The sequence below is a fragment of the Notechis scutatus genome, chromosome 3 (genome assembly GCF_049901735.1).
Source record: "Notechis scutatus isolate UNSWTSFEM ecotype Mainland chromosome 3, rNotScu1.2, whole genome shotgun sequence".
NCBI lineage: Eukaryota > Metazoa > Chordata > Lepidosauria > Squamata > Elapidae > Notechis > Notechis scutatus.
Genome location: NC_142011.1, coordinates 188,931,277 through 188,957,432, shown reverse-complemented (window position 1 = coordinate 188,957,432; position 26,156 = coordinate 188,931,277). Strand labels below are relative to the sequence as shown.

The following is a 26,156-nucleotide window of genomic DNA, read 5'->3' as shown; positions in this document are numbered from 1 at the left end:
GGACCCGCCTTTTCCTCAGCCGCCTGTCCAAGATGGCGGAATACGATCTGACTAACCGGATCGCGAATTTCTTGGACCGGCACCTGGTCTTTCCGCTCCTCGAGTTCCTCTCCGTAAAAGGGGTGAGTGAGGCGACTCTCCGAGCCACAACCGTCTGGGATTTGGAACGACATCTCCCCGGGAGCCTCGTCGAAGGCGGCCACGACCGAGGAAACCTGGGCCGCCCTCTCTCTGAGGCCGGTTGCTCTATGCGTGGTGTGCGTGGCGCGGTAGCAGAGGATCGCGAGTGACGGACCCCCGAGCTGTGGCTTTTCCCAAGCCACATTTGTAGATTTAATACTTGAACTTGTTCTAAACGGCCGGCTGGGCCCACGCCTAGGACATCATACAATGCCGGTATTGGGATGGGAGACCACCACGAAATCCCAAACCCGCGAGGGTGAAAGTCAGCTGTTTCCTTTCCCCTTCCAATCGATATGCTTATATAGGCGTCAAGGAAATTAAGGCAATAAAACTTCCTGTTATCGATTAAGAGGTTTCTTTCGAACTTGGAGCCATATTTGTAAATAATGGAAAGTGAGGCTTTTAAAGTGTTAGAAGAGGACCGATTTGAGATCCTCCCCTGTGTAATGTGGAAGAAAAACTCCTGCATGCCAAGTTTATTCAGTTAGAAAATTTATATTGCCACCTACGACTCAAGGCGGCTTACAAGGATATAAGGATAAATTCCCATTTTACTTCAATAGTAAGGAATCTCATAGTGCAGAAGAATCCTCTGGGTCATACGCCTTAGACGTGGTTCTGAGGGTATTTTTGATGGCTGTGCTGTAACACTGTAATTTTAGGTGATATAAGGTGTTTTTGTTGGAACAAGCCTAGCCAAATTCATTGCAGTACTAGTCTGAATAGCTGGCCACAATCTGAAATTCTTGGAACTTGAATACATTAATTACTGATTCTAGTGTGCCTTTTATAAATTGACTTTTATACAATGGTTTCACTGAATTTTGACAGAAAGCAACCTAAAACTAAAGAGAAATGTCCTAACTGTGAGAAGCTAAAGATTGGCATTCGGAAGTTGTGGGTGCCCCATCACTGGAAGCTTTTAAGAAGAAACTAGCCACTTGTCTGAAATAGTCCTGCTTAATCAGGGGGTTGGACTAGAAAACCTCCAAGGTCCCTTCCAGCTCTTATTCTGTGTTATTCTGCAACAGTATTGTAGCTGGCACAGTATAGTGGGTTAAAACATTGTTTCAATGAATAGGAAGATTTTCAGTTTGAATCATTAGATAATGCTAGATTAAAGCAGAGTTTTGGATTTACTTCCAAAAAATACTTTGGAATGTCCATAATAACTGTTTGGTCTAGTAGTTAAGGCACTTAACCACTATCCAGGTTAGAAACCAGGATACTATGAGTTCTAGTCCCACCTTAGATATGAAAGTTACCCAGCTGGGTAACTTTGGGCCAGTTGCTGTCAGCTCAATCCACTTCACAGGATTGATTTTGTGGGAAAATAGGATGAGGAAGGAGTATTATGTATGTTTGCCACTGTATATAGTAAAATAAAGGTGGTATAAAATCTAATAAAATGTCTGCAACTCTTTAAAGCAGAGGTCTCCAAACTTGGCAACTTTAAGACTTGTAGATTTTAACTCCCAGGAATTCTGGTAGTTGAAGTCCCCAAGTCTTAAAAGTTGCCAAGTTTGGGGACCCCTGCTTTAAAGCATCTGTTCCATGATAGCAGGAAAAGGCATGGTTGCTTTAAAAAATTAGGGATAGGTGCTGTGTTTGTGCCCAAGCATACTCATTTTTGGGGAGTTGGAGCTGATATATTGCCTGATAAATACAGTGCCATCCTATTATTTTAGTTTCCTGATTCAGTATATTATACTGGATTTACTGGCAATTATTACAGTATGGTAATAGCTATACAAATCCTAGAACACAAAAACCATCAGGCTACCAATCACAATAAAGTGACTGAATTTCCATCCTTCTCAGTTAAGACTTTTATCAAAAATCCATGTAGTATGTCACTTAAATACAAAATCTGATGCACATTTCTTTCTGAGTTATGTTAAACTGAAAGTATGTTATTTTACTAATATAGTATGCTATTAGCTGCTTTTTTGTATTGATACATTATGCATAAATTTAATGCAAGGACAGAAATATAAAAAATGTGTTTAGAATCAACCTTGTATGGAATTACTTGTGAATCACTGCAAAAAAAATTTCCTATAATACTTACAGGTTTTAGGCATTATTTAACCACAGGAATATATAATGAAATAGCCCTTTCTTCTGGGGTTGTGAATTTCCAGCTTTCTTTCTCTAGTCTGAGAGCTTATATAAGGAAGATATATACTAATAAATTGTAATGTTCTCTAACTTTGTGCACCAAAATATGGTTAGCACTTGTTTTTGGATACAACTTATATCCTGTGTGTTTAATTGAAATTGTATAGATTTATTTATTTATTTATTGAATTTATATTGTCACCTATTTGCCCATGGCGACTCAAAGCAGTTTACAGAGTGTGAAACCATATTTAAAATAAAAAACAAAACTAGCAAAAAGAATAAAAAAATTAATAACGTACAATAGAACAAAATCTTGAAAAATAAAAAAATAAAAAATCACCCCTAGCTCCCACCCGCTGCCCTGACGACAGCAGATCACAGGAGCCATTTGATGGACTCCATCCCGCTCTGCGTTCCCCAGTCCCGCTGGCAGAACCAGGTCTTCAACGCCTTCCAGAAGAGAATCAGAGTGGGGCCCAGTCTAATCTCTGGGGGTGATAGGATCATATTACATGTGATAGATTACATGTGATATGATAATACATTAAACTTGTATACCATCTCAACAATTCTGGGAGGTTCATAACAAAGAAATTGTACAATAAAATCATGCCAGCTAGTTAGCTTATAGAACAGTAATTGCATGTAGTATAAGAATAAGTTCTATACTAAAGGTTTTTGATAACTGGCAGAGCCCAGTTTTACTAATCTCAGATGTGGCTTCTTTATGTAATGTGATAGGGATGCACATACACTTAATTCTAGCAGCATTTTGGCATCACAACACAAGCCCTGTTTCTTTTTTACTTGAGTCATAATGTTGTATACATGCCCCAAAGGGATAGAACTTGTGACATTGCTTTCAGCATTCTGACAGAAGCAACAGGAGCTATGGATACTGCCCAGAATGATGAACTTGAGATGAGCAGCCATATAAATTGAAATAATAAAAAATAAAGAAAACTGCCTAGATTCAGTGTTAAATTAATGTATGATTTGCTCTGTATGATTTCTAATTTCTCCATTTCTCAAGTCTTTAAATTTGTAGAATACATTGTTCAGGGTATCAAATTAATAAACTGTTTACCTGGCTGACTGTGAAACTCCTTACAAAAGGTTACAAAACTAAAGAATGATGTGCTTAAATAAACCTGAAATTAAAAGAAAACATAGAAATTCATTCACGTGTATTATTTTTCCAGATATACAATGAAAAGGAACTACTACAAGGAAAACTGGAGCTTCTTGATGACACCAACATGGTGGACTTTGCTATGGATGTCTACAGAAATCTTTATTCTGATGATATTCCCCAGGGTATGTGATTTAGTTTTAAATAGAACCATTGCATAATCTGTAATCAGTCTTCACAATTAAGAGGAATAAAATCTTTTAGTAAGCTTCAAATCAAAAGGTGTAGAAGAAATCTTCTATAAATATTCCATTCTATAAATTTTATTATGTGTTCATCTGCATTTCCATAATCTCTGTGTACTTCCAATTGGGTACAAGTACTTGATTTACCACCACCAGTTTCTGCTAATGCTAGAAGAACTTTAAAAAAAAACTTTGGCTCAGCCTCTCAGATTGTAGTAATTCATAGTTAACAAGCAAAGTTTTCAAATTGTGAAGTCCTTCAAAAGGAAATACAATAATAGTTCTTTTCTTGAAAAGAGTTGTTTCATTTTACCAAGCCCAAAATAATGAAGTTACATCAAGCGTATATGTAGTGTATTGAATTTGATGTTAAATGTAACTTACACGTATAATTATAAAATGCATACATTTATATTTTTAGTAAAGTATGTCTAATTAAAAGTTGCAAATGATAAGAATACATGAGCTGTAGTGGCACAGTGGTTAGAGTGCAGTACTGCAGGCTACTTCTGCTGACTGCCAACTGCCTGCAATTTGGCAGTTTGAATTTCATCAGGCTCAAGGTTGACTCAGCCTTCCATCCTTCTGAGGTGGGTAAAATGAGGACCCAAATTGTTGGGGCAACAGGCTGACTCTAAACTGATTAGAGAGGACTGTAAAGCACTGTAAAGTGGCATATAAGTCTTAAGTGCTATTGCTACATAGTATTATATATGTATGTCTAGAATTGGAGTTTGCATAGATCACTCACTATATTTTTCATTCAGCCTTACGTGAGAAGAGAAACACAGTAGTTGCACAGCTACAGTTGCTTCAGGAAGAAATGGATCCCATTGTTAAGATGTTTGAAGACAAAGAAACCACACTTCAAATGCAGTCCACCAGGTAACATTTCTACATGTTTTCTTTTGTTATACACATCATGAAATGCTTCAAAATATACTGCTTTCCTTCTGTTAAAGCTTTTTTCGTTGAGTAAGCAAAGTGAATCACACTTAATTGAGCAAGACTCCTTAGTATATGTGTTTAAAGCTTTAGATTAAATTTAAATTTAAACAGCTACTTTGGTGTGATTAGGGTGCTGGCCTAGAAATCAGAAAACTGAGTTCTAGTTCTGCCGTAGGCATGAAAGCTGACTGGGTGACTTTGGGTCAGTCAGTCTGTCTCTCAGCCCAACCCATCTGACAATGTGCTTGTGGAGAAAAAGAGGAGGAACAAGGAGAACTAGGCATTTTTGCCATCTTGAGTTATTTATAGAGTAATAAAAGAGACTTAAAATCAAATCGCTAAAATATTTCTGATTAGAAATAAAATAGAAAATAATGCTTAGCAGATTTTATTTAAATTATTATGGGATTGATTTAAAGATACACAAGCAGTAAAACTATAAGCTTGTATGTTTCTGTTCTTCCTTAAGAAGAAGTAGCTAAGATGAATGCCACTTAAAATGTTAAATATTCTTTCAGGAAAATTAAAAGGGGGAAAGGACTAAATGGAAAGGTTATTCTCATTGTGCTGTTTCTTCATTGCAAGCATATGATTTTTTGTTCAGAACAAAGCCAGGGGAAGTAGAAAATAGGATCGACATTTTTCTATTCCCTGTGCATTACCTTCAAATCCAACTTGATTACATGCTGTCAAAATATGATTAATTGTGGTTTGTTGCCTGGGTCACTTTATCATAGTTAAGTGTTAAGCAAGGCCACACTATCGTTGCTTTAAAGGAATAGATTCATTATCCATAAAAGGTTGTGTGGAATGAATTAACTATTGGAAGCACATTTTATTTAATTTTAAAGATTCATATAGCCAATTATAGCATCATTATTAATTTTTATTTATTACAGGGATGGTCGGGTGCTATTTGACTACTTAGCTGAGAAGCATGGAGTATGTATTTACTATTAAATCTGTAAAACTAAGTTAAACTTACTTTTGCCTTGTTCTGTAAATGCACCTTGTGAATTACACTTAATAAAAAATGAATAAATGTTATATTTGATTTTTAATACTGATATTAAATATTCTTATCATTGTAATTACTTGTTATACATTTAAATTTTATAATTTGGAAATTAAATTATTTTTGATATGGCATGATAATGCCTATTTTTGAAATTCTCCCAAATTATGGTTAGAAAGTATTGGAATAATTGCTTTCTCTGCAGGCTGTAGAACTAATTAGTAGTTTGAAATAAAATAGAAAAAATAAGACCATAATACAAAATAAAGAAACAAATATCTGTCTTCCATTCCAAAGGTAATCTTCTAAATCTCTGTCATTAATCCAGTTTATTCACTTAAGGTATTCAGGATTATTCTTGCAAATCCTTTAAACTCAGTGGTAAACCACTTTCCAAGCAGCTTGTTAAAGACTGCAATTTGCAAAAAATACAAACAGACTGTTTGAATTCACTTCAAACATTAGTAAATAAGGATAAATAGGTAAAGCAAAATAAGATGCCCTTTTCCAATAACAGCTTGGCTAATTCCCAGATTGAATTACCCTAATGTACTGTGCTCAGTTTTCATCCATTTGAACCAAACAAGGAAAGCTATCTGTGGAAGTAAGAGACTTGGAAGCCTATTGGTTTTAATGCAGGAAAACTCAGTCAGCATGTTTAGTTCATTTTAAGGAAAATAAATTTGATCCCAGCCTAGTTGTTTCATAGAGTTCTTTTTTGCTGACCAAATAACTCATTGATTGTAAGTGTAATTATGTCTCATTCTGGACTTTATATAGTTAAAGCTCATTTCAATACATAACGTAAAATTACTGTCATTTTAGTATTCCAGTATGTGGCCTAAGATGCAGCTTAAGATGATTAACCATATTAAACATAAAAGAAGTATAACAATTTTGACCATTTTTCTATGTTAAAAAAATCAAGTTTAATAAAGCATAAATATAATTGGGAGAATCTAGGCTAGCTCATTCGTAATAATACAGACTCAGTACTGATAGTCCTGGACTTAAACCCACAATTGGGACTGGAATTTCAGTTGCTAAATGATATAGTTATTAAGCGAATCAAATCACCAGACTATTTCTGTTGGATGTTAAGCGAATCACAGCATTAAGCGAATCGGGGATCCCAATTGACTTTGCTTTTCAGAAGCTGGCTGAAAAAGTCACAAATTGCGATCTCATGACTGCAAGACACTGCAACTGTGATAAATTCAAGTCAGTTGCTAAGTGTCCAAATTAATATTAAATGATCACAGTAGTGGTGTGATGGTCATAATTTCAAGGACAAGTCATAAGTCATTTTTTCTGAGGCTGTCAAAACTTTGAACTGTCCTTAAATGGTTCGTAAGTCGGTAGTTACCTATAATAGGTTTCTGTGTTTAGTCTGAAGTAGCCAGACAAAGTGTAGCCAGAGCATATTGTTATTTGCCATTGTGTGGCTTTGTATTTGGGGTTTTATTCCTATAAGCCACCTGGAGTCACCATGAGGAAGTTCGTGGTAATAAAATTTCCTAAACAAATATCCAATTATGAATTTTCAAATAAATTTTCAACCTTAAATATTAACTTTTTCTTGATATTGCTTATTTTCTATGTTTTTCAGTTTAGGCAAGAATATCTAGATAGCCTTTATAGATTCGCAAAATTCCAGTATAAATGTGGTAATTATACAGCAGCATCAGAATATCTATACTTGTTTAGAGTATTGGTAAGTATCTTTATATTATACTTTTAAATTATTGTCCAACTTTCAACTAGATCTTCTAGGTAGTGGTTGCATAATATTGCACATGGACTGCACTTTAATTTAGGGAATATTTCATATGGAGATGTCTCTGTTTTTGAGAGGATATTGTCATTTTACATATTACAGAGGTTTTTATTTCACTTTCTTATTTTTCTAAACACTCAAAAGTACATGTCATAACACCAGTAAAATCCAAATGTTTGTCTGCTACTTTAGCTTCTGAGAACCATAATAGCATATTAAGGTCTGCATGTTTAATTCTTAAGAGCAGTCTGGAAATGTTGTATTTCTGACTTGTCTGAATAGAAATACTACATTTGCTTTAAATGGAACAATTTTTATAGTTAACTAAAGTTTTAAGTTTTAGGAAGCTTGGTGGCTATTTATAAATTTTCTTGTTATAATTTCTTGAAAAAAATGTATCTATGGTTGCTAAAAATCAATACTGACTTGATGGCTCATAATCAGTATAAGTTAATTACTAAATACATAAACCTGTGCATGTTTGCATTTGATTCTGAAAACATGTTTCAGAGAACATAGAGTTAACTTATTAAAGCAGGTGCAATTTTTTTCCTGGGATTGTGTGATATCAGACAAAGATGGCATCATGTTGAGTTAAATCAGAAGCACTGCACAGCCTCGATAAGAAACTATGCAAATAAATGACAAATATCTGTTGTAGCTGCTTATTATATTTGTTCTTGAGGAGTATCTCTGTAGATTGCTTGATACATTTTGTCCAGTGATTATATAAGTATGTGTAACAAAATTTGGTTTAAGTAACGTGGCAATCCCTGTGGTGATGTTCCTGCTTTCCTAAGGGAAATTATCTACTCCTAGCAATGTTCCCCCTCCCCCATCTCAGAAATGCCAACTTCCTGACTTACCAATAACTATGATTTTTAATCTCATGAAGAAAGTGTGTATTTAGAAATGAGAGTTATTGATTTATTGTTTTATTTCTGATATTTCTGGTTTTCATTTGTTTACTTGCTGAGTTTTTAATACAGTAAACTCTCAAGTTTATTGCAGTGCCAAATATACAGGTATGCCAAAACAGCATACCATTATAGATCTTGTAATCTTATAGTGGGAAAAATAGTATTATGTACATGCATTTAAATGTGGATGGCCAGATGGTTACCCTAATAGATGATTCCACTAAAGGATAGAAGGTTCCACTACTATAAAGTTTCTAAAGTGGATCTGTATCAATTTTTGAAATGTCTATGGATACAATATTTAGTCTGTTGAAATGAAGAAATAACATTTTTTGTTCAAATATCAAAAGTTTATGAAAATTGCTGCTTGGATAGAGGTTTAAGCATTGTATTAGTGCTTTTTCTTTTTACTATATTATTTCACATCAGTATCACTTGATTTAATAATGTACTAGTAAACTCAGAGGTTTTATATGCATTTCCTTATTCCAAGACACAATGTTATTTAGAGCCTAATGTGAAAATTGCATGCTTTTTCAAAGTATTTTTTTAAATGTAAGAATTGATCCAAAACGACCAGAGATCAAAAGTATACTTTCTGAATGATGTGGCCTTAAACTTTGTTTTGTTGACTATTCAAAATGACAGGAAACATAAGTAGAATACTATAAGTGCCATTACATTACATCTTGGTTTAAAATTTATAATGATCCAATCAGTTAAACAGTTAGTGGCCTATTTTCCTGTCTAGATTTTCTTCATTCTGATTAGGAAATATTTTCAGTAGAGTTGAGGTTTTACTAGTTAAGCTTTAAACCCTTTTAAATTAGTGCGTGAAACCCCAAACTACACTGAAGTATTGTTAATGAAAAGATCATTATTGCTTGAATTGAAAACCCTGTGCAGAAGCTGTGGTTGCCAATTCTCCAGGCTTTCCTGTTGTTTTAATCTCCAGCTGAATCTCCTTGGAAATGCCTACTGCTGATTGTTTCCTTGAAAATCAAAACTGATTTGCTAAATGAAACACAGCCCATTTCCCCAAAATTGTGGAGCAAGTATGTCAATGGCATATTCTCTCTCTCTGCTGGTGCCAGCAAGTCTCTAATCAAAATGTTTGACCTAGAGAAATATTAAATTATTGCGGTTATTGTAATCGGATTCACTTATTTAAAACAGGTTCCATCAACAGATAGAAATGCTTTGAGCTCACTCTGGGGAAAGCTGGCATCTGGAATTCTGATGCAGGACTGGGATGCTGCCATGGAAGACCTTACAAGGTTGAAAGAGACAATTGATAATAGTGTGAGTTTGTTTTCGTTTGCTTCACCACATAATAAAGATGGGGGAAGATACCTACTGGATGTTGACATATTTAATACCAGCTCATGTTTTCCTCAGATTCATTTTTATGACTGCTTTTCAAAGTCTGTTTCAGAGAATATTTTCAAGATTTTATATGACCGGAAAAATGAGCTCAATTAGTTAATTATTGATGACCCAATCTTAGCTGAAAGAAGGTCGGAGTCACGCTTTCAGAATTTCAGGACTAGCTCAACTAGCTAGTTACTAGGAGGTGCATAATAGTGCATAATAGCACTTTCTGTTCCCATATTGCTTTTGTACTTGGAACAATATTTGAATTTTTTTATCTACTTGGAGAAGCATGCCAAAATGCAATGTAGAGATAATAAACTGCTGTTCTAGGTGGAAATAGATGCAAAATGCAATGTAGAGATAATAAACAACTGTTCTAGGTGGAAATAGAAGGAAGATCATGCTGGGAAAGAGTTAATATTAACTACCATGTTTCTCAGAAAATAAGGCCAGGCCTTATTTCTTTTTGACTCCTGAAAAAATGGCTAAGCCGTCTTTTCAGGGGTGACTTAATTTCTCCCCACATGCGCACCCTCGCCTAGAGCTCCCCGTGGGCAGTCACGCCTCACCACCAGCCGCTTCTAACGGACGGATCATGGCGGAGCATGGAGGGCTCCCTACCCCTGCCAAGCACCTTTGCTGCAGACCCGGGTATGGTGCTGGGTGCAAGCCGGGTCAGCGGGCCGGCTGCAGTGGTGTGGATGTCGGCCTCGGCGGGGCACTTTACATCGTGAGAACTTTGGCACCCACTGCTGCTGCTTCCTCTGCAACTGTTGCTTTCCCTTCTGCCCGTGCTGCTGCCGCATTTGGCGTGCTGCACATTCCTCCACCGGCAGCATTTCAGCCACTTCTTGGGCGGGGGAACTACCTCCGTAGCTTCCATGGTTCCCGCCGCTGCTGCCGCTGTTGTTGGAGATGGCGCTGGCGAGAGAGGCAAGGAGCAAGTAGAATGAGTAGGTCATACAGAATTAAGAATAGGAGGAGGAAAAAATATATTTGTTATCTTTAACATATCTTATCCTTTCCCACTTTCAGAATAGATTATAAATTATAATATTTAATGGTTGCCTATCCTTTTTTAGATATATTAAGCAAAAAGAATGACTCGTAAAAATTTCTCATAAAATTTCAGATCCTTTGACAAGTTATAAAATGTATTTTCCAAAGTCGGGGTAGAACATAACACTTCTTTAAAAATGGAACAATTTCCCTTTAAAAAAATAAAGTTAATATCTAGGAACATGGAGTACAAAGTTATTTTAAATTTAAATCAAGGATGTGGGCTAATTTTGATTGATACTTCCAAATCTACATCTTTGAAGATGCCAGATGACTTAGTTTTCCTCACTGAGCTATCTTTTTAATTATTAATTGTAGGTATGTATGGTATGTGTTTTTATATGAATTCCAGGTTTTTCTTGTAATGAAATAATTGTACTTCACTAAAATTTTTGAATTGGTTTCAGCACTGTAACCAAGCCCTCAGTAAATTTTTCTCTCCTTATTCCTGCTATACATTTTGCCTGATGACAGTATTAGCCATGGTATCTCTTTATACTTTGGCATTCTACTTATTTCATCCAAGCTGATCATCTGCATTGCAAACAACCCAGGCATTAGCATCAGAAATCTAATATTCTGTATCATTATCTTTGTTATACCTCACCAGTGATAGAATGCAGAAAGATGTTATTGATTTTTTCTTGGCACTGAGGATGCTGATACAATCTGTAACACATTTCTGGAAAATTTCTCAGTGTTCTTGACAAAACCCTCTTTAAAAAAAAAACAAACCCTCCACAGAAACAAAGCAAAACAGCCTGAAATTAAGCACTTCTGGAAGCAAGACATGTGTTAAAGGTGAAAATGGATGCTATTTGTGTTCCAGGGCATCTCCCATTTCAAATGTTAATGTTTTTGCTGATGTGGGAGCTACTCAAAGGTAACACCATATAAAATCTATAATTTTATTACCAAATTTCAGAGAACACAAGTTAGAGCTACAAATGGAGTCATGTGAATATGGCTTGTTCACTCCTGCAACAAATTAATGGGAAAAGTGGCTCTTGCAGTGGCTACTTGGTAGTGGTTATTTAATAAATTTGTATGACTGCCTATCTCTTATATATGACTCTGGGCATCTAACTGTAAAAACAAGATAAAAATGGAGTAAAACAAATCAACACTTTAAAAACATCAATAGCATAACATAGCAGCCAAGAACATACCATATAAACCACTCACTCATACTTCAAGAATTCCAGCCTTTGTGGGAAACCCAAATTTTTAATGCCATGTGAAAGATCAGTAGGATCGGGGGAAGTCTAATCTCAAGGGAACTCTTTTGCAGAAGGACCCAGAACATGTCTTTCCTGCCAGATATAACAAGATAGGTAGACACACGTGTTGGTTTTGTTACATAATATAAAGTAGAGAAAGTCTGCCCTTACAATATGTGAGGGAAAAAGTCTTAACTGGCAGCAATGTTCTTAATTTACTTTTTTGTCACTTATAAAATGACACTTGTCAGTAGGAATAAGAATAGAATAGAATATTAAACAGAGTTGGAAGGAACCTTGGAGAGACCTCCAACCCCCTGGTTAGGCAGGAAACCCTACACTATTTCAGACAAATGGTTATCTAATCTCTTTAAAACTTTCAGTGTTGGAGTATTCACAACTTCTGGAAGCAAATTGTTCCACTGATTAATTGTTCTGTCAGGAAATTTCCTCTTAATTTTAAGTTGCTTCTCTCCTTAATTAGTTTCCATCCATTGCTTCTTGTCCTGCCCTTAATGCTTTGGATAATAGCTTGATTCCCTCTTCTTTGTGGCAATCCCTTTTATATCATATATAATGTTAGATAATGTTAATATTAATTATAATATTAAAGGTAGAAGATAAATAAATTGGTTGCTTGCATTTTCTTCAACTGGGAGATATTGCTTGGTATTGTGGCTGTGGGAATAGCTGCAGAAAATGAATTTGCCATTCAGTTGCTCTCTGCCATAAGTTGTACAACTAGTCTGTTGTGGTTTTTTTTTGACATCTTAGTGAAAGAAATTCAAAACTGATTTTTTTCTATCATAATTTGAAATGGAGTATTTGAAGTGGAGTAAGAAAGAAGCTAAAACTTTAATAGATCAGTGGGGGAAAAAGATGTTCTTTACTCCTTTGTCTTCTCTGCATCAATATGAAAGAATTGCCAGCTAGGCTTGTGGGACGAATCAAGCAAGGGCCTAGCTTGGAGTCATTGAGCATGATGTCTCCCCAAACCCATGAAGGCTTATCTGGTCATTCCCAGGGGAAGGCAAGCAGTCTCGTAAGATTCTTGTAACATAGGTGATAAGCAATAAAGTTACAGTCTGAGGCTATTCATTAGTGTTTCTGATTACTTGTGCCTGACAGTCATTTCGTTGCTCCCAAAACAGCTTTTCTGGAATATGGGGTATATTCCTGAACAGCACGGGATCAGTCATAGGAAACTGTTAAAAGAACGAGTAAATATTCTCTCTTAAGAAACATTTATTTGAATCCTTAGCTTCCCGATCTCAAAATACAATAAGCTTTAATAGTTAAAATAATTTTAATTTTATAAATCTCTTTTTCAGTCTGTCAGCTCTCCACTCCAGGCTCTTCAGCAGAGAACATGGCTTATTCACTGGTCCCTCTTTGTTTTCTTCAACCATATTAAAGGCAGAGATAATATCATTGATCTCTTCCTCTACCAGCCTCAGTAAGTTGTGTTGAACTTACAGATAACATGGATATAGAAAGTTATTTCACACCTGAGCATATTAAAGATTTAATCAGAATATTTAAAAGTTACTGTAACTTTCTCAGATTGTTTAGATCATGCACTTACAACATTTGACTTGATTATGATATATTCTTGTAGTAAAATGTTCTATAAAATAAAATGCATATTTTCAAAATAATTTACATGCACTTATATGAACACAGCCCCTCTCTGCTATTCATAAAGCAATCCATCTTTTTTTGGCTTCTGGGCAACCTTGAAAAAGCTGTTGATGATGATGATGCTATAAAGGAGGTGACTCTTAATATAACTGTTAAACCAGCCATCATTTTTTTAGGTTCATTTAGAAGCCCGGAAAAAGTTTAATGATTAGCAGATATGTACTATGTTGGGCAATTCCAAAGAGCTACTTCTGAATCACTTTTACAACATTTTATATAAACATGTAAACAGGATTATTTTTTAAAAAAGAGAAGTTTTTTTATTTTAAAAAATTGCAACAGTTTAGTAATGACAGTCCAAGGAAACTTCCAAGAGGTGCACAAAATTCAATTTGGTTCCACAGGGTTGTCAACAGCAGTTTTATAAAATAATTTGTTCTCTTGAGTATATCAGAATGGTTGAGTTTATATAACACACTATGCCAAAATAAAGCAAAATTAATTATTTCTTAGCATAGCAAGGAACTGTACTAATTGTAATAATTAATAATTCCATAGCAAGGGACACTTACTGTTACTGCTACTACTACTAATAGTAAGGAACACTGGCTAATAGAATATAAGTAAATATATATAGAGTCATGCTGAATTTGATTGCCTTGTCAGGAAGCAGTTCTTTGTTGATGAGCAGAATTGGTTAAATCCATGTCAACTTTGAAAGCTGCTATCAAAGTATTTCATGGATACTTTTAAAAATGGCTGGAATTAGCAATTGATCTTTATCTTTTAACTTGAAGCTTTTTGCAATAATGTGATGCATGAATCAGTGAAGAAATACTACAGGTAAACCTTTTAGTAGCATCTGGGGTAAACACAGAAGATCATTTCTACTCTCTTGGTTAGTGAAACTGTATTACATTTAAAGCTATCGAAGATTTTAAGGAACACAGGCTATCAATTTCATTGAAATTGGGTAGTGATGTAAGTGTTTTATGAGGTAATGCACTGATTCACTGCCATTGCACTATGTTCCAAGGGCATATGATTCATCATAAGTTCTGGCCATTATATCCAAACAATATGTATGATATCATTTCTAGATTGAACATACTCAATTACCATCCTCAAGATAGTTATAGTAAATTATTGTTACTGCATCGCAAGTATTTGAGTAATTTTTCTATCTGTAATTTTATACAATGGCACTGAGCTCATATTTTATGCCATAATTCATTGGTGTAATTTGGCATAGGTTGCTTAAAACTAGTGCTTGTTTTGTAGGCTCTGAAGATGTTCGTTAAGGGTTTTGAATGGAAATGCAACTTTCTTTAAAACGATTCCAATCACTGTTACATGTCCTGCATTTTAATTATATTATCATGGGATAAAGCTTTAGTTCCATAGAAAAGTTTTAAGTTTCATTTGAAGACCAAGTTTCTGATCATTACATTAAAAAATCTGTTTCAGGATTTTGTTCATTGTTTGCTTGCTTAATCTCTAAATGGCCTGTGTTTGGCTACCATAAAAACATAAATAAATGTTGGGATTTTTCTGGGTTCATAATGAACAACTGCATTCTAAATATTTGCTATCTCACTAAATAATATTCTGTTTCTTCAGATATATTAATGCAATTCAGACAATGTGCCCACATATTCTTCGATACCTGACTACAGCTGTGATAACAAATAAAGATGCTAGAAAACGAAGGCAGGTATTGAAGGACTTAGTCAAGGTTATTCAGCAGGTAAGGAGTATGTACGTTTTTACAATTACTATGGGTTGCTCAAGGTTTGTTTTAAGTTATTTTAATAGAAAATAAAATTTGGAGTTTCTGTGCTATAGGAAAATAAGTCTTCAGTGTATTCTTAAATCACCTTTACATTTACAGCATTTGTATTAAACGTAATGTCTTGGTTTTACTGATTTTCATTGATACATGACCTTGAAAATGCATTTAAGTGCATACATATTTGGTGAATTAAACCAAAAGGAGGTTGGTTTTTTAATGGTCACACATTAAGCCATTTAATGCGTGACCATTAAAAAAATAAATAAAACGGCTCCAAAGTGCCTTAGAAATTATAACTTCAGATTGGATTTCTTTTTCCCTGATGAAGTTTTTCTCTGCAACTCTTCTCAGCAATGCATATTTGAACAAGAAATGATTTTGGGGTTGAGTACTCAAGTTCAAAGAGCAACACCTCTGCCTTAATTCAGTTAAATTAGCCTTAACTTATCCATAGATGTGCTGCATGGCAAATGATGGGTATTGTGATCAAATATCAAGAGGAACATTAAGTTGCAATAGATTAATCTGCCACATTTTTATTGTAAGCAATGCTGGATGATGAAGAAGAATTGACATATTGCAGTGACTGGGCTGTTTGCAAATTTCAAAACAACAGTACAAAGACAGAAAACAAAAGTAGAGGTCTTTTTTCCCTGTCTAACTTGAACATTAAATATTCTTTTGTTATTGATACCAGATACCAGTAAGTGATGTTAGAATGGAAGACTACTGCAAAATAATCATTTTATTTATTTATTTACTTAATATACAACAGTAGAAAAAATCAAGGCATTAAAAAACCACTTTCGTATGGTTTCCAGGAATCATACTTAGAAGAAAAGTTTATGAAGTCACCAGACTTTGAATAGTTCAATTCATTATAAAGACAACATTGTTAACTGCCCAGAATCATGAATTTGAGATGGGCAACTATATAAATAATGAATAAACAATATATTTGAAGAAGAAATATAATTTAAAATATGTGATCTTAATTGAGGAAAGGTAAATTTTAAAGAGCACAACTATAATTAAAACTGTATTGATAATACAAGCCTGAATTCATGAATTCATAGAAAACTATAAATGTTTGTAAAGACATTGATTCATATTTAAGATCACATTTCAAATAGCCATTTTATCTTACTACTTTAAAACTGATTCACTTGTTCTAACTGCATCATATGGACATTGAGTATCTACATATGTACTTACTATATTGCACAATTACTCTTAAAATATGCAGGAATCTTACACTTACAAGGATCCAATTACTGAATTTGTAGAATGTTTGTATGTAAACGTTGACTTTGATGGAGCTCAAAAAAAGCTGAGAGAATGTGAATTGGTAAGAATCTTTTTTTAAAAAATAATTAACATTTAAAATCCAGTAAATATTCATTAGTTATATTTTCTCTGGACATAGATATATATGAAATGGGGGATTTTAAAAATATTTACAAAATTAATCCTGTAACAAAGCACATAGTTTTAAGTGATTAAATTCTGAAACTAAGTTAATAGCTGTTTTTATTTAAACTTGGAAGCTAATGCAATATGCTTATAGTGTTACATTGCTTTATACAAGACTATGTGAATAAATATATCTGAAAGTCAGTAGTATGCTTTTTTTCCAGAAGTCAAGGAGAACATGTAGCAGTATGGCTTGGTTATATAGAATTCATTTTAAGTTTTGGATTTTGCATCTTTGATGCACATTTTCATTTAAAGGAGATGCTTGCTTGCAAGTGGTCCATATAATCTTGGTTTCCCCGATTGCTCTGCCCATGTCTAAAAATATATTATGTCTTAACAGGTTCTTGTGAATGACTTCTTTTTGGTGGCCTGTCTTGAAGACTTCATTGAGAATGCACGACTCTTTGTGTTTGAGACTTTCTGTAGGATACACCAATGTATCAGCATAAAGTAAGGAAATGTGAAGTACATTAGAAACGTTAATTTCTAAAATCAGATAAATATTGTGGAGATTTTTAATTAATAACTGAACTACCAAAAAGGAAGAATCAGTATACTCAAATAATCAGATGATTGTAGTTTTTAAAAAATTATAATTATGTTTTGTTTTATATGTGATCTAAAGTTTAAATTCCACATAGCTTATTGCTATCTGGCAGAAATAGTGCATTTTCCCTCAGGTACCAAATATTGTGAATCCTGCATTCCTGTATAGCAAATAAAAGAGAAAATGATGAAAGTAAGAAAATTCCTTGAACACAAGTATAATAGTTATAATGAAAGTATACACATAAACTCAGTAGATGCTACAGCCCCTTCAGTATATTTTTTGAATTGTGATTGTCACAGACAAAACACTCTGATTATTTTTATGGGAGGGCAATCTGGTATTCCAGAAATAGTTTTGAACTACACACACAAACCTTTTATATTGACAATACTGGCTAGATTGCTCTGACCTGATGCCCAAAACATGACAAGCACTAGATTGCTTAATCCTAGTCTATGCTAGCTTTTGTCCAGAAAGTATATGGACAAGGATAACAGGTAAGTGAACAATATAATGGCTTAAATGTAGCATATGCAAAAACTGGGGAGGGTAATGATTTTGTATAACTAATACCAAATGTGCCATTTTGTGATCATTCATCCATTCTGCACTGAATTAAAAGATCTAATTTGCTATATTGGTTAAAGACACCATACTAGAATATGAAGACCTTGAATTTTTGTCCTGCTTTAGGCATAAAGCCAGCTGGGTCATTTGGAGCCAGTCATGTTCTCATACCAAGGAAGAAAAAACTTCTTCCTTGATATGAGAGAACACAATTATTTCACCAGAAGCAAGATTGCAGATTTAATAAGCTGAACTATTTTAAGATTGCCAGAAAGGCAATATGGAACACTTAAATTAAAGGCAGATAGAGATTGCACTGGGAAACTATTAAAGTAGAGATTCCAATGTTGCCTATTGGCCATGTTACAGATAAAAAATCTTTACTGAAGCCTGGAAGCTTAACAAAAATAAGCTGTATATTTCTCAAATTAATAGAAAACTAAATGAAATGCTAAGAAGTTGTTAGAAAGCCACAGAAATGTCATCTGTATAAAGTGTGTTAACAAGACAATAACAAAAGCTGTTTCATATTACAAAGAACATGCTATTAGAATAAGTTTAGTTATGAAGTGACATCTTTGTAAATCTGACCCAGTAGTTAAAAGGCTTTTGACATTCTTAGGTCTCAGAACAAGTGATCTGATAAAGCACATGAAAGAGATTTCTAATGCTTTATTGCTTGAATTAATATAAAACCTTCCTTAGAGCAATTATTTCACCAGAAGGAAGATGGACATTCAGCAGATGGTATAAAGTTTAGTGAGATTTTTTTAGTTATGTTTATTTGATTAATGGTTAAAACTGTCCCATCATCCTATTAAAACAAATTCCTTCACCCCCTAGAAATATTTTTAAAATACCTATATATTTATAAAAATATGCTTACGTGCATTTACATTAGCTGCAGAACTCCAGTGGAGTATGGGTGACAAGTATATAGTCTGTAGCAGTGATGGCTAACCTTTTCAGCATCAAGTGCCCAAAGTGTGCACACATGCACGTACGCGCAAACCCCCAAAATGCAGTGTGTGCCTCCACACGTGCATGTGTCACATGCATGCACCCTGTGCATGTGCACGCATCCCCACGCATACACCCCACTCCCGTGCATACACGACAGAGACTTGAGCTTGCTGGTGGGAGGGGCACATGCACGGCGGAGCTGAGCTGGGGTGATGGCTCGCATGCCTGCAGAGAGGACTCTGCGTGGCACCTCTGGCATGCGTACCATAGGTTCGCCATCATGGGTCTATAGAATAAAATCTAATTTGGTTTTCACTGAGTATACTATAATATCCATGAGTTATTCTGGTTTCTCTAAATTTTTGGATAGACAAAATTGGACTGCCTTAAAATAAATTGGATGGGAACATGATACACTTGTTGACTTAGAAAATGCTTGTTTTTATGACTACATTGCTGTTTATTTTTCATAGTTTACTTGGCAAAAAAAACAGGATGTAGATTTTAAAGTATCCTATTAAAGATCTGCAAACAAATAACTCTTTTAAAGTACATCCGACAGATTTTTTTTCTTTATATTACATTTAAAAATTCTAAATTGTATTTAAAATTATAATTTAAGTTTTAATCTTTAGACATTCTGGGGAACTCAATTTTTATAAAAGGGAACTTTGTCTTTCCATGTTTCCATTTTCTCTGATTGATGCTGGGTCAAGATTCAAAACAAAACTAGCAACAATGTAGGAATAGTGAAATAGAGATTTAGTTCAGCATAAATCAGTATGAATTTGTACAAAGATCAAACAAAGAACCTGAGTCTATTTTTTTTTATTTCTCTTTCCTCAGTATGTTGGCAGATAAATTAAATATGACACCTGAAGAAGCTGAGCGATGGATTGTGAATTTAATCCGAAATGCAAGGCTAGATGCCAAAATAGATTCAAAATTGGTAGGTTCCATGAAATACTGTAATCTGACTTAAAGTGAATTTGTGAAGCTCATTAACTCAAAGAGCTTCTTGTAGTTTCTACTCTCTTTATCTGTATTTGATTCTGAGATGATTATTATATGGTACCATCCTAAGATGAATATGTAGCGAAGGCTTTGGCTGATTTAAGCAATACTATGTACTTTGTATTTTTCTTTGTGTGTGTGTAAAAATACACCAATCTGCATAAAAGAAATTCGCCATTAACTATGTATCTCAAAAGGGTTGTTAAACTTTGGCCATGAAGTGACCATCCTTGGATATATAGTTTTAGGAAGTTTGGTTTGGGGGAAGAAGTCTGAAATGGGAGCTGATTGTCATGTGAAGACTTCCCATTCTATTCACAGATTATTATTTTTTATGAATGTATGGTCTAAGCTCCAAAGGAAACCAGATACAAGATAAAATAATAAAATGATGCATTTAGGGACAAGGAATCAAAGGTGAGGGTAAATGCTAAAATTTATCGGTCTAGGTCCTGTCACAATGGTTTTTTCCCCCTAAATGGAAGAATCATCTGGGTATACTTTGAACATTTGAGAGAAAATGAATGATAAGTACTAGAAAATTTAAGGTACAATGTAGTAATTTATGAAGAGTAGCTTAGGTATTAATTTCTACCCATGAACATCTATAAACCCTCCAGTTTTGAATGTGATTTCTGCTAAATTTTCAGCTTGTAATACCTTTGTGCCTGTTGTAATATATTTATGGGATTTCTTTAAGGGTCATGTGGTTATGGGGAACAATGCAGTATCTCCTTATCAGCAAGTGATTGAAAAAACCAAAAGCTTGTCTTTCCGGAGTCAAATGCTGGCTATGAATATTGAGAAAAAACTAAACCAAGGCAGCAGGGCTGAGGTAAGCAGAAATATATTGCGTCTTTTTAAAAAATATTAAATGCAAAGAAATTTGGTCCATTTATCATCCTCAGTAATTCAAAGATACATAACTAGATATTTCAGAAAGGTCAGATGATGAATTGAAATAAATTATATCAATTTGATACAAGCAAAATAAGGAAGATATATAGAATTAAGAGCCCTGAGTTTAAAAAGCAAAAACTTCACCTGTCAAAGGAATGTTGTCTATCTTTTTTATATCTACTTTTCCTTTTTATGGGATTCATAGTTGCCTTCTTTTTGGAAAAAAACATAGTATTTTCTAATAAACAAAGTCAACATGCTCTATAGTTGTGCTTACACTTGTTTCATTAATTAGGAATGAAAGACACTGTTTTCTAATTTTTATTTTTACTTTTTTTTTAAAGGCACCTAACTGGGCTACTCAAGATTCCAGCTTCTACTGAAATGTTTCCAGAAGCGCAAAAAAAAAAAAAAAAAAGTTCATTTGATAAAGATTTAAATTATGTGCTGTTTTGAAAAGGTGATAATTATGTGGACTTTACAGTACATATTAATCAGAATAAAACTGGCTACTTTTAATTGGTTGGCTATCTTTAATTGGATTTGTGAAAAGGTTTTATTCAGATCAGCAAAACTAGTGATTTCTTAAAAGTGTAAAAAACCCTCAATTTAAAAGAATTACTTGAATTTCAACCATGAAAAGCCCTTCGTGATATTTTTTTTAAAATATAACACTGCTAATAGAATATATTACAAATTTTATCCACTTCAACTTAAAATGGTACCCATATTTTCAGTGAGGAATAGTTTTGCCTAAGAGAATCTGGTAGAGGTTTCATACACACACAAAATCAAGGCTGATGTAAGGCCTAGACAGGCCAGCCAGAAATAGGTGGCAAAATTCATTTTTGTTCAGGCTACCTATTTTGGTTACTCTTTCTGTAGCTTAGAAGAATTAGTCTTGATAAAGATTTCTGAATTTTATTGGTTGAAATTGAAAGATTTCATCTTCTCGAGAGATAAATTTATTGTGATTTCTTACCCCTAGAAACCAGCTGCACATATCAGATTACTGAAACTATTGTTAAACTACTACAAGTAGGAAAGTTGTATCCTAAATATTTACAATATCTGCTTTGAGATGGTTTTGTGTAATTAGTCATTACAACTTTAAAAGATCAACAGTTGCACAACAAAGCATTGCTTTTAATGTAGAAATGATAAAGTCAGTGTGTGGTTAGTGAGTGATGAAATATGAAAAATATGGAGTGATTAAACATGGAAAAATAAACGGAGGGTACTGTCAAGTAACAGATTAATAAATGGCAACTTTATTTAGCTGGCTCTTCTCATACAGAATATGGCAAGATTAGAGAAGAGGAGAGGAGAGGAGAAATTCGCTGAAAGTTTCCATACAGAGGAGCCTTTCTAGGCTAAGTTCACCAGCAGTGCTTAGTGAATTTAATTTAACAATTTTAATACCAATTTTTCTGTCAGCAAAACTTCTACAAAGATTTTGTCTATGGCAATTTATAATTTAGTGTCATGAGAAAAATAAGGTGTTTTTTTTTCATTAAAATGTATGTTGCAGATTTCCAAGTCAGTTCTTTTCTGTCAGTGTTGGTCTGGATACCTGATCCTCTGGCTGCATTTATAGTTTGAAATGTACTTCATAATTAGTTGCTTTAGCAAATATAATGTTCTAATGGTAAATGTGCAATTAGCAACCTAAAATCTATTTCATGGATGGGTGGATGTTCATGTACACCAACTCAATATACATAGTTCTAGGTTGGACAGTGTACCCCCCCCCCCCCCTCCCCCCCCCCCCCCCCCCCCCCCCCCGGGCCCCCCCCCCCCCCCCCCCCTGGTCTAGAGATTTGATTCAAACTTCATTCCTTGTGTAGCAAGGTAAGCAAGAACTGAGCCTGACTTGATAGCCCACTGCTCATTTTTCTACAGTGAAGCAAGTTAAGAAACTGGAGATTACTCAGTCATTTGGAACTGAGCAATAAGATAGCTAATTCTAGATGATTCCAAATTATTCAAGATAATCGCCTAAGAAGATGTACAGGATCTCAGCAATGAATAGTAGAAACAAAAGTGGAAACATAAAATTAACTCTGAGAAAATTAGAAGTAGTAAGTTTGCATATCTATTCATAACAAATTTGAAGATGCCCCTATTTTTTGGGGGGGGGGGGAGGGAGGGAATAAACTGTTACAGTTTGATTTTAAAAAGAATATGTAACTTTGATCAAAGGCGCTATTGAACCAGGTAAGTTCCTGTTTTATTCTTTAGCCAGCTTTTTTTTCCCTCTCCTGCAGTGAAGCAAACAGCTCTGGGAAAATCTGGTTATTCTTTTATAAACAGATGTCCACTAAAGGGAGAACTTTGCAGTATATTTCTTCTATTGAAAAAATCTTTGTTTCTAAAAATATTTAATTAAAAAAATCTATTTATTCTTTTTTAATAAAGAATTCATAGCATCTCATATAATATTTCCTCTTTTTTGATTCACAGTAACATCCAAATTAACCACAGAAAAACACTGCTTTCTCCCCTTATTTTTTTGAAAAATCTTCAGTGTTGTATTAGATCTATGTATGGCTCTGAGGTTGAAAATGGATTCTTTTTTTTCTTTTGTTAGGATACATAAAAAGAGTGGCTCAATATAACCTTTTAATTCATGAATAAAATGCATTATAATTTTTAATGTGCTTTTGAAGTCCGCGCCTCCCAATTTATTTCTAAACATGTTAGGTGATAAGACAGCTGTTACCACTACTTAATCAATGGAGACACAATCACAGAACAAGTGTGTAACAAAAACTTCAAAAAAATAACAGCTATGCTTTCTGGCAGAAAAAAGAAAAATAAATGAAGATTTACCCTTTTTTTAATATCAGGCAATATGTTTAAAATGCAAAAGCAAGCAGAGCAATGGAGTAAGGAAGAAAATGGATATTGAAGCTGATGTTGGCAATAATTTCACATTATCTGTATGATAAAGAACTAGTAATAAGACAAATTAACTTACAGTGAGGTAAGAGCTGAAGCTTAGAGAAGACAAGGAACAGGCAATTGATATTTCCTGCTTGTCAATATAAAGTTTGGTTGGCTCTTCTTTATCATCTGGCTTTGACTATTTGCCTTCAGGAAAGAAAGTAGAAAAGAGTTTCATTTATTTAGCCATGTGGTTGAAAGTTATTTCTGCTGGTATCGACTAGGTTCTTTAAAACAAAACAAAAAAATCCCTCTGCCTTGGCATGCAACCAATGGTGATTATTCTTGTATTTTCACAGTACATCTCTGCCCCCATAGGGTTTGCTCAGAAAAACTTCAGAGGTGGGCAACACAACACCCTGAACTGCACCAATCTTTTCTACTGGGCCTCCTTCAGTGATAGTCATACTTCCTTACCATACATCTGGGAGGTCATGTTGCTCATCTACCTGTAAACCCCATTCTAATGGACTGGGGTCTCAGATTATTTGTTGCATTTGTATCCATTGCACTTGCAAAATTCTCAACTATTCAACAAAGCAATTAAAAAATAAAGTATAGTAAAAGTAGAAATATCATGACATAATTACATAATTATAAACCATACTTTAATTATTTGCTGCTATAGTTGAAATGCCAGGAGAAAATCTGTGTGGTTGCTAAGAATTGACAATAATGTGATGGCCTATAACCATAATTAAAACAATATCTACAGGTGTACTTAAAAGGAATCGTGCTCAGAATCCTTGACTCCAGAAATGCCAAGCACTCTCCTGCATTTGTGTTGAATAACTTTTATAGTGGGAAGATTGTAGGCTGTCTATGCAATTTAAAGAGCTGGCCTAAAAATACTTTACCTTTTCTGTATCAATATGTAAACTTCAAATATGATATAGTAAGAAAAGTTTCATGAAGACAATCCATATTCATTCCTACGTGAAAAACCTGACCCTTTCTTTGATACAGTCTTCAATTTACAGATATTTGTTTATTAACATGGATTATTATTAAGTCATACAAATTTTCCTGACTGCATAACAAGATTCTTTGTATTTTTGCACACTGTCCGGATCTATGCTGGATGACGAAAAAACTCCAGAGAGTCTGTAGTGGAAGAAAATAATAGTCCTTTACATGAATAAAATACCATTTTGCTTTATGTTGAGTTTAGTGCCATAACTTAAAAAAATAGAACACCTAAGTATTGCATTTCTGTAGACTGGAGGAAGAGGTCAAAATCAATGCATATCCATTTATTATTTAAAATGCTAGCAAAATGTTACTTTGAAATGGATGTTCCTATAAACAATACATTAACACTGGATGAGTTTAAATATTGTAAATCATAAGTTCATGCACTACAAATGGCTGGCTTAACACAATATACTGAACCATAAATTATAAACCACAAAGCACAGCATGTTAGGCCTAAAATTATAATAGTTACTGCATCTCTAAATCTAGTGATGTCTGCAAAACTGAATGCATGAAAGAAATTATTTCAAAAGGCAGATCTGATTTAAACTGAGATTTTGAAACACATGCTAAACTGTCTGAATATGGCCAAATGTGAATCATGATTAAGCTATGGTTTGATATTTCATATCTGCTGAAAAGGAGACTGGAATGTTAAATCTGCTTTAATGAAGAACTAAACTAGTGAAGACTAAACTCAGAATTACTGAAAAGAGAACTTGAACAGTCTCAAAATGTTTTTGGAACAGTGATTAATACATTAGTCAGTGCTCAGTATTAATGTCTGGCATAGGAAGAAACTACAGTAATCAGAAGTGCATGACCTTGCTAACTGGTTTTAATGCTCTACTAAGGATTTATTCAGAGCAAAAGAAGTTTTACAAAACATGAAATGTTTCAGAATAGAGTATGGAACAATTGATAAACTTTTAGAGAGTGGAGAGGGGAATTCTTAGTGTTCTCTGAGGTATGTTGTTTGCTTGATGACATTGCATTACCTATCTAGGTAACATCAGTGCTAATGATAGCATGTAGACTTACATGCTTGTTTATAAGCAGTAGCTTACCCCATCAATGAGAGGCAATTTATGAGAATATAATTTCCTCTTTGTAGTTCCTTGATTAGAGTGTTCTTTCTGACAAGGCTAAACCACAGTTATTACAGACATAACAAAACAAAAAGTGAAAGAACAACTGGAAGACAAAGAAATTTACATCCCACTAAAAAACAACCCAATACAGCAGGGGTGTCAAACTGATGCGTCATGTACTGGTCCTGCCCCCCGCTGGTTTAACGGAGGGGGAATAAGTCCCACCGTGACAACACAAGTTTGA

General features: G+C 34.3%; 1 protein-coding gene across 1 annotated transcript; it reads left to right on the top strand.

Annotated features, from left to right (window-relative positions):
- On the top strand, positions 1-21,419 carry EIF3E (eukaryotic translation initiation factor 3 subunit E). The gene is made up of 13 exons (XM_026689827.2): positions 1-122; positions 3,510-3,624; positions 4,452-4,569; positions 5,532-5,574; positions 7,257-7,361; positions 9,521-9,646; positions 13,329-13,453; positions 15,259-15,385; positions 16,677-16,778; positions 17,247-17,356; positions 19,833-19,935; positions 20,701-20,835; positions 21,245-21,419. Exons 1-13 carry the CDS (start codon positions 33-35, stop codon positions 21,281-21,283), a joined length of 1,338 nt encoding a protein of 445 aa, XP_026545612.1. The 5' UTR covers positions 1-32; the 3' UTR covers positions 21,284-21,419.
- Positions 21,420-26,156: the final 4,737 nt, after the last annotated feature.

Bases quoted from the DNA above. Each gene is read 5' to 3' on its own strand.
- EIF3E (XM_026689827.2), top strand. From the start codon at position 33: ATGGCGGAATACGATCTGACTAACCGGATCGCGAATTTCTTGGACCGG. The intron at 16,779-17,246 runs GTAAGAATCTTT...ATGTCTTAACAG, and splicing joins AGCTGAGAGAATGTGAATTG to GTTCTTGTGAATGACTTCTT. The intron at 19,936-20,700 runs GTAGGTTCCATG...GATTTCTTTAAG, and splicing joins CCAAAATAGATTCAAAATTG to GGTCATGTGGTTATGGGGAA.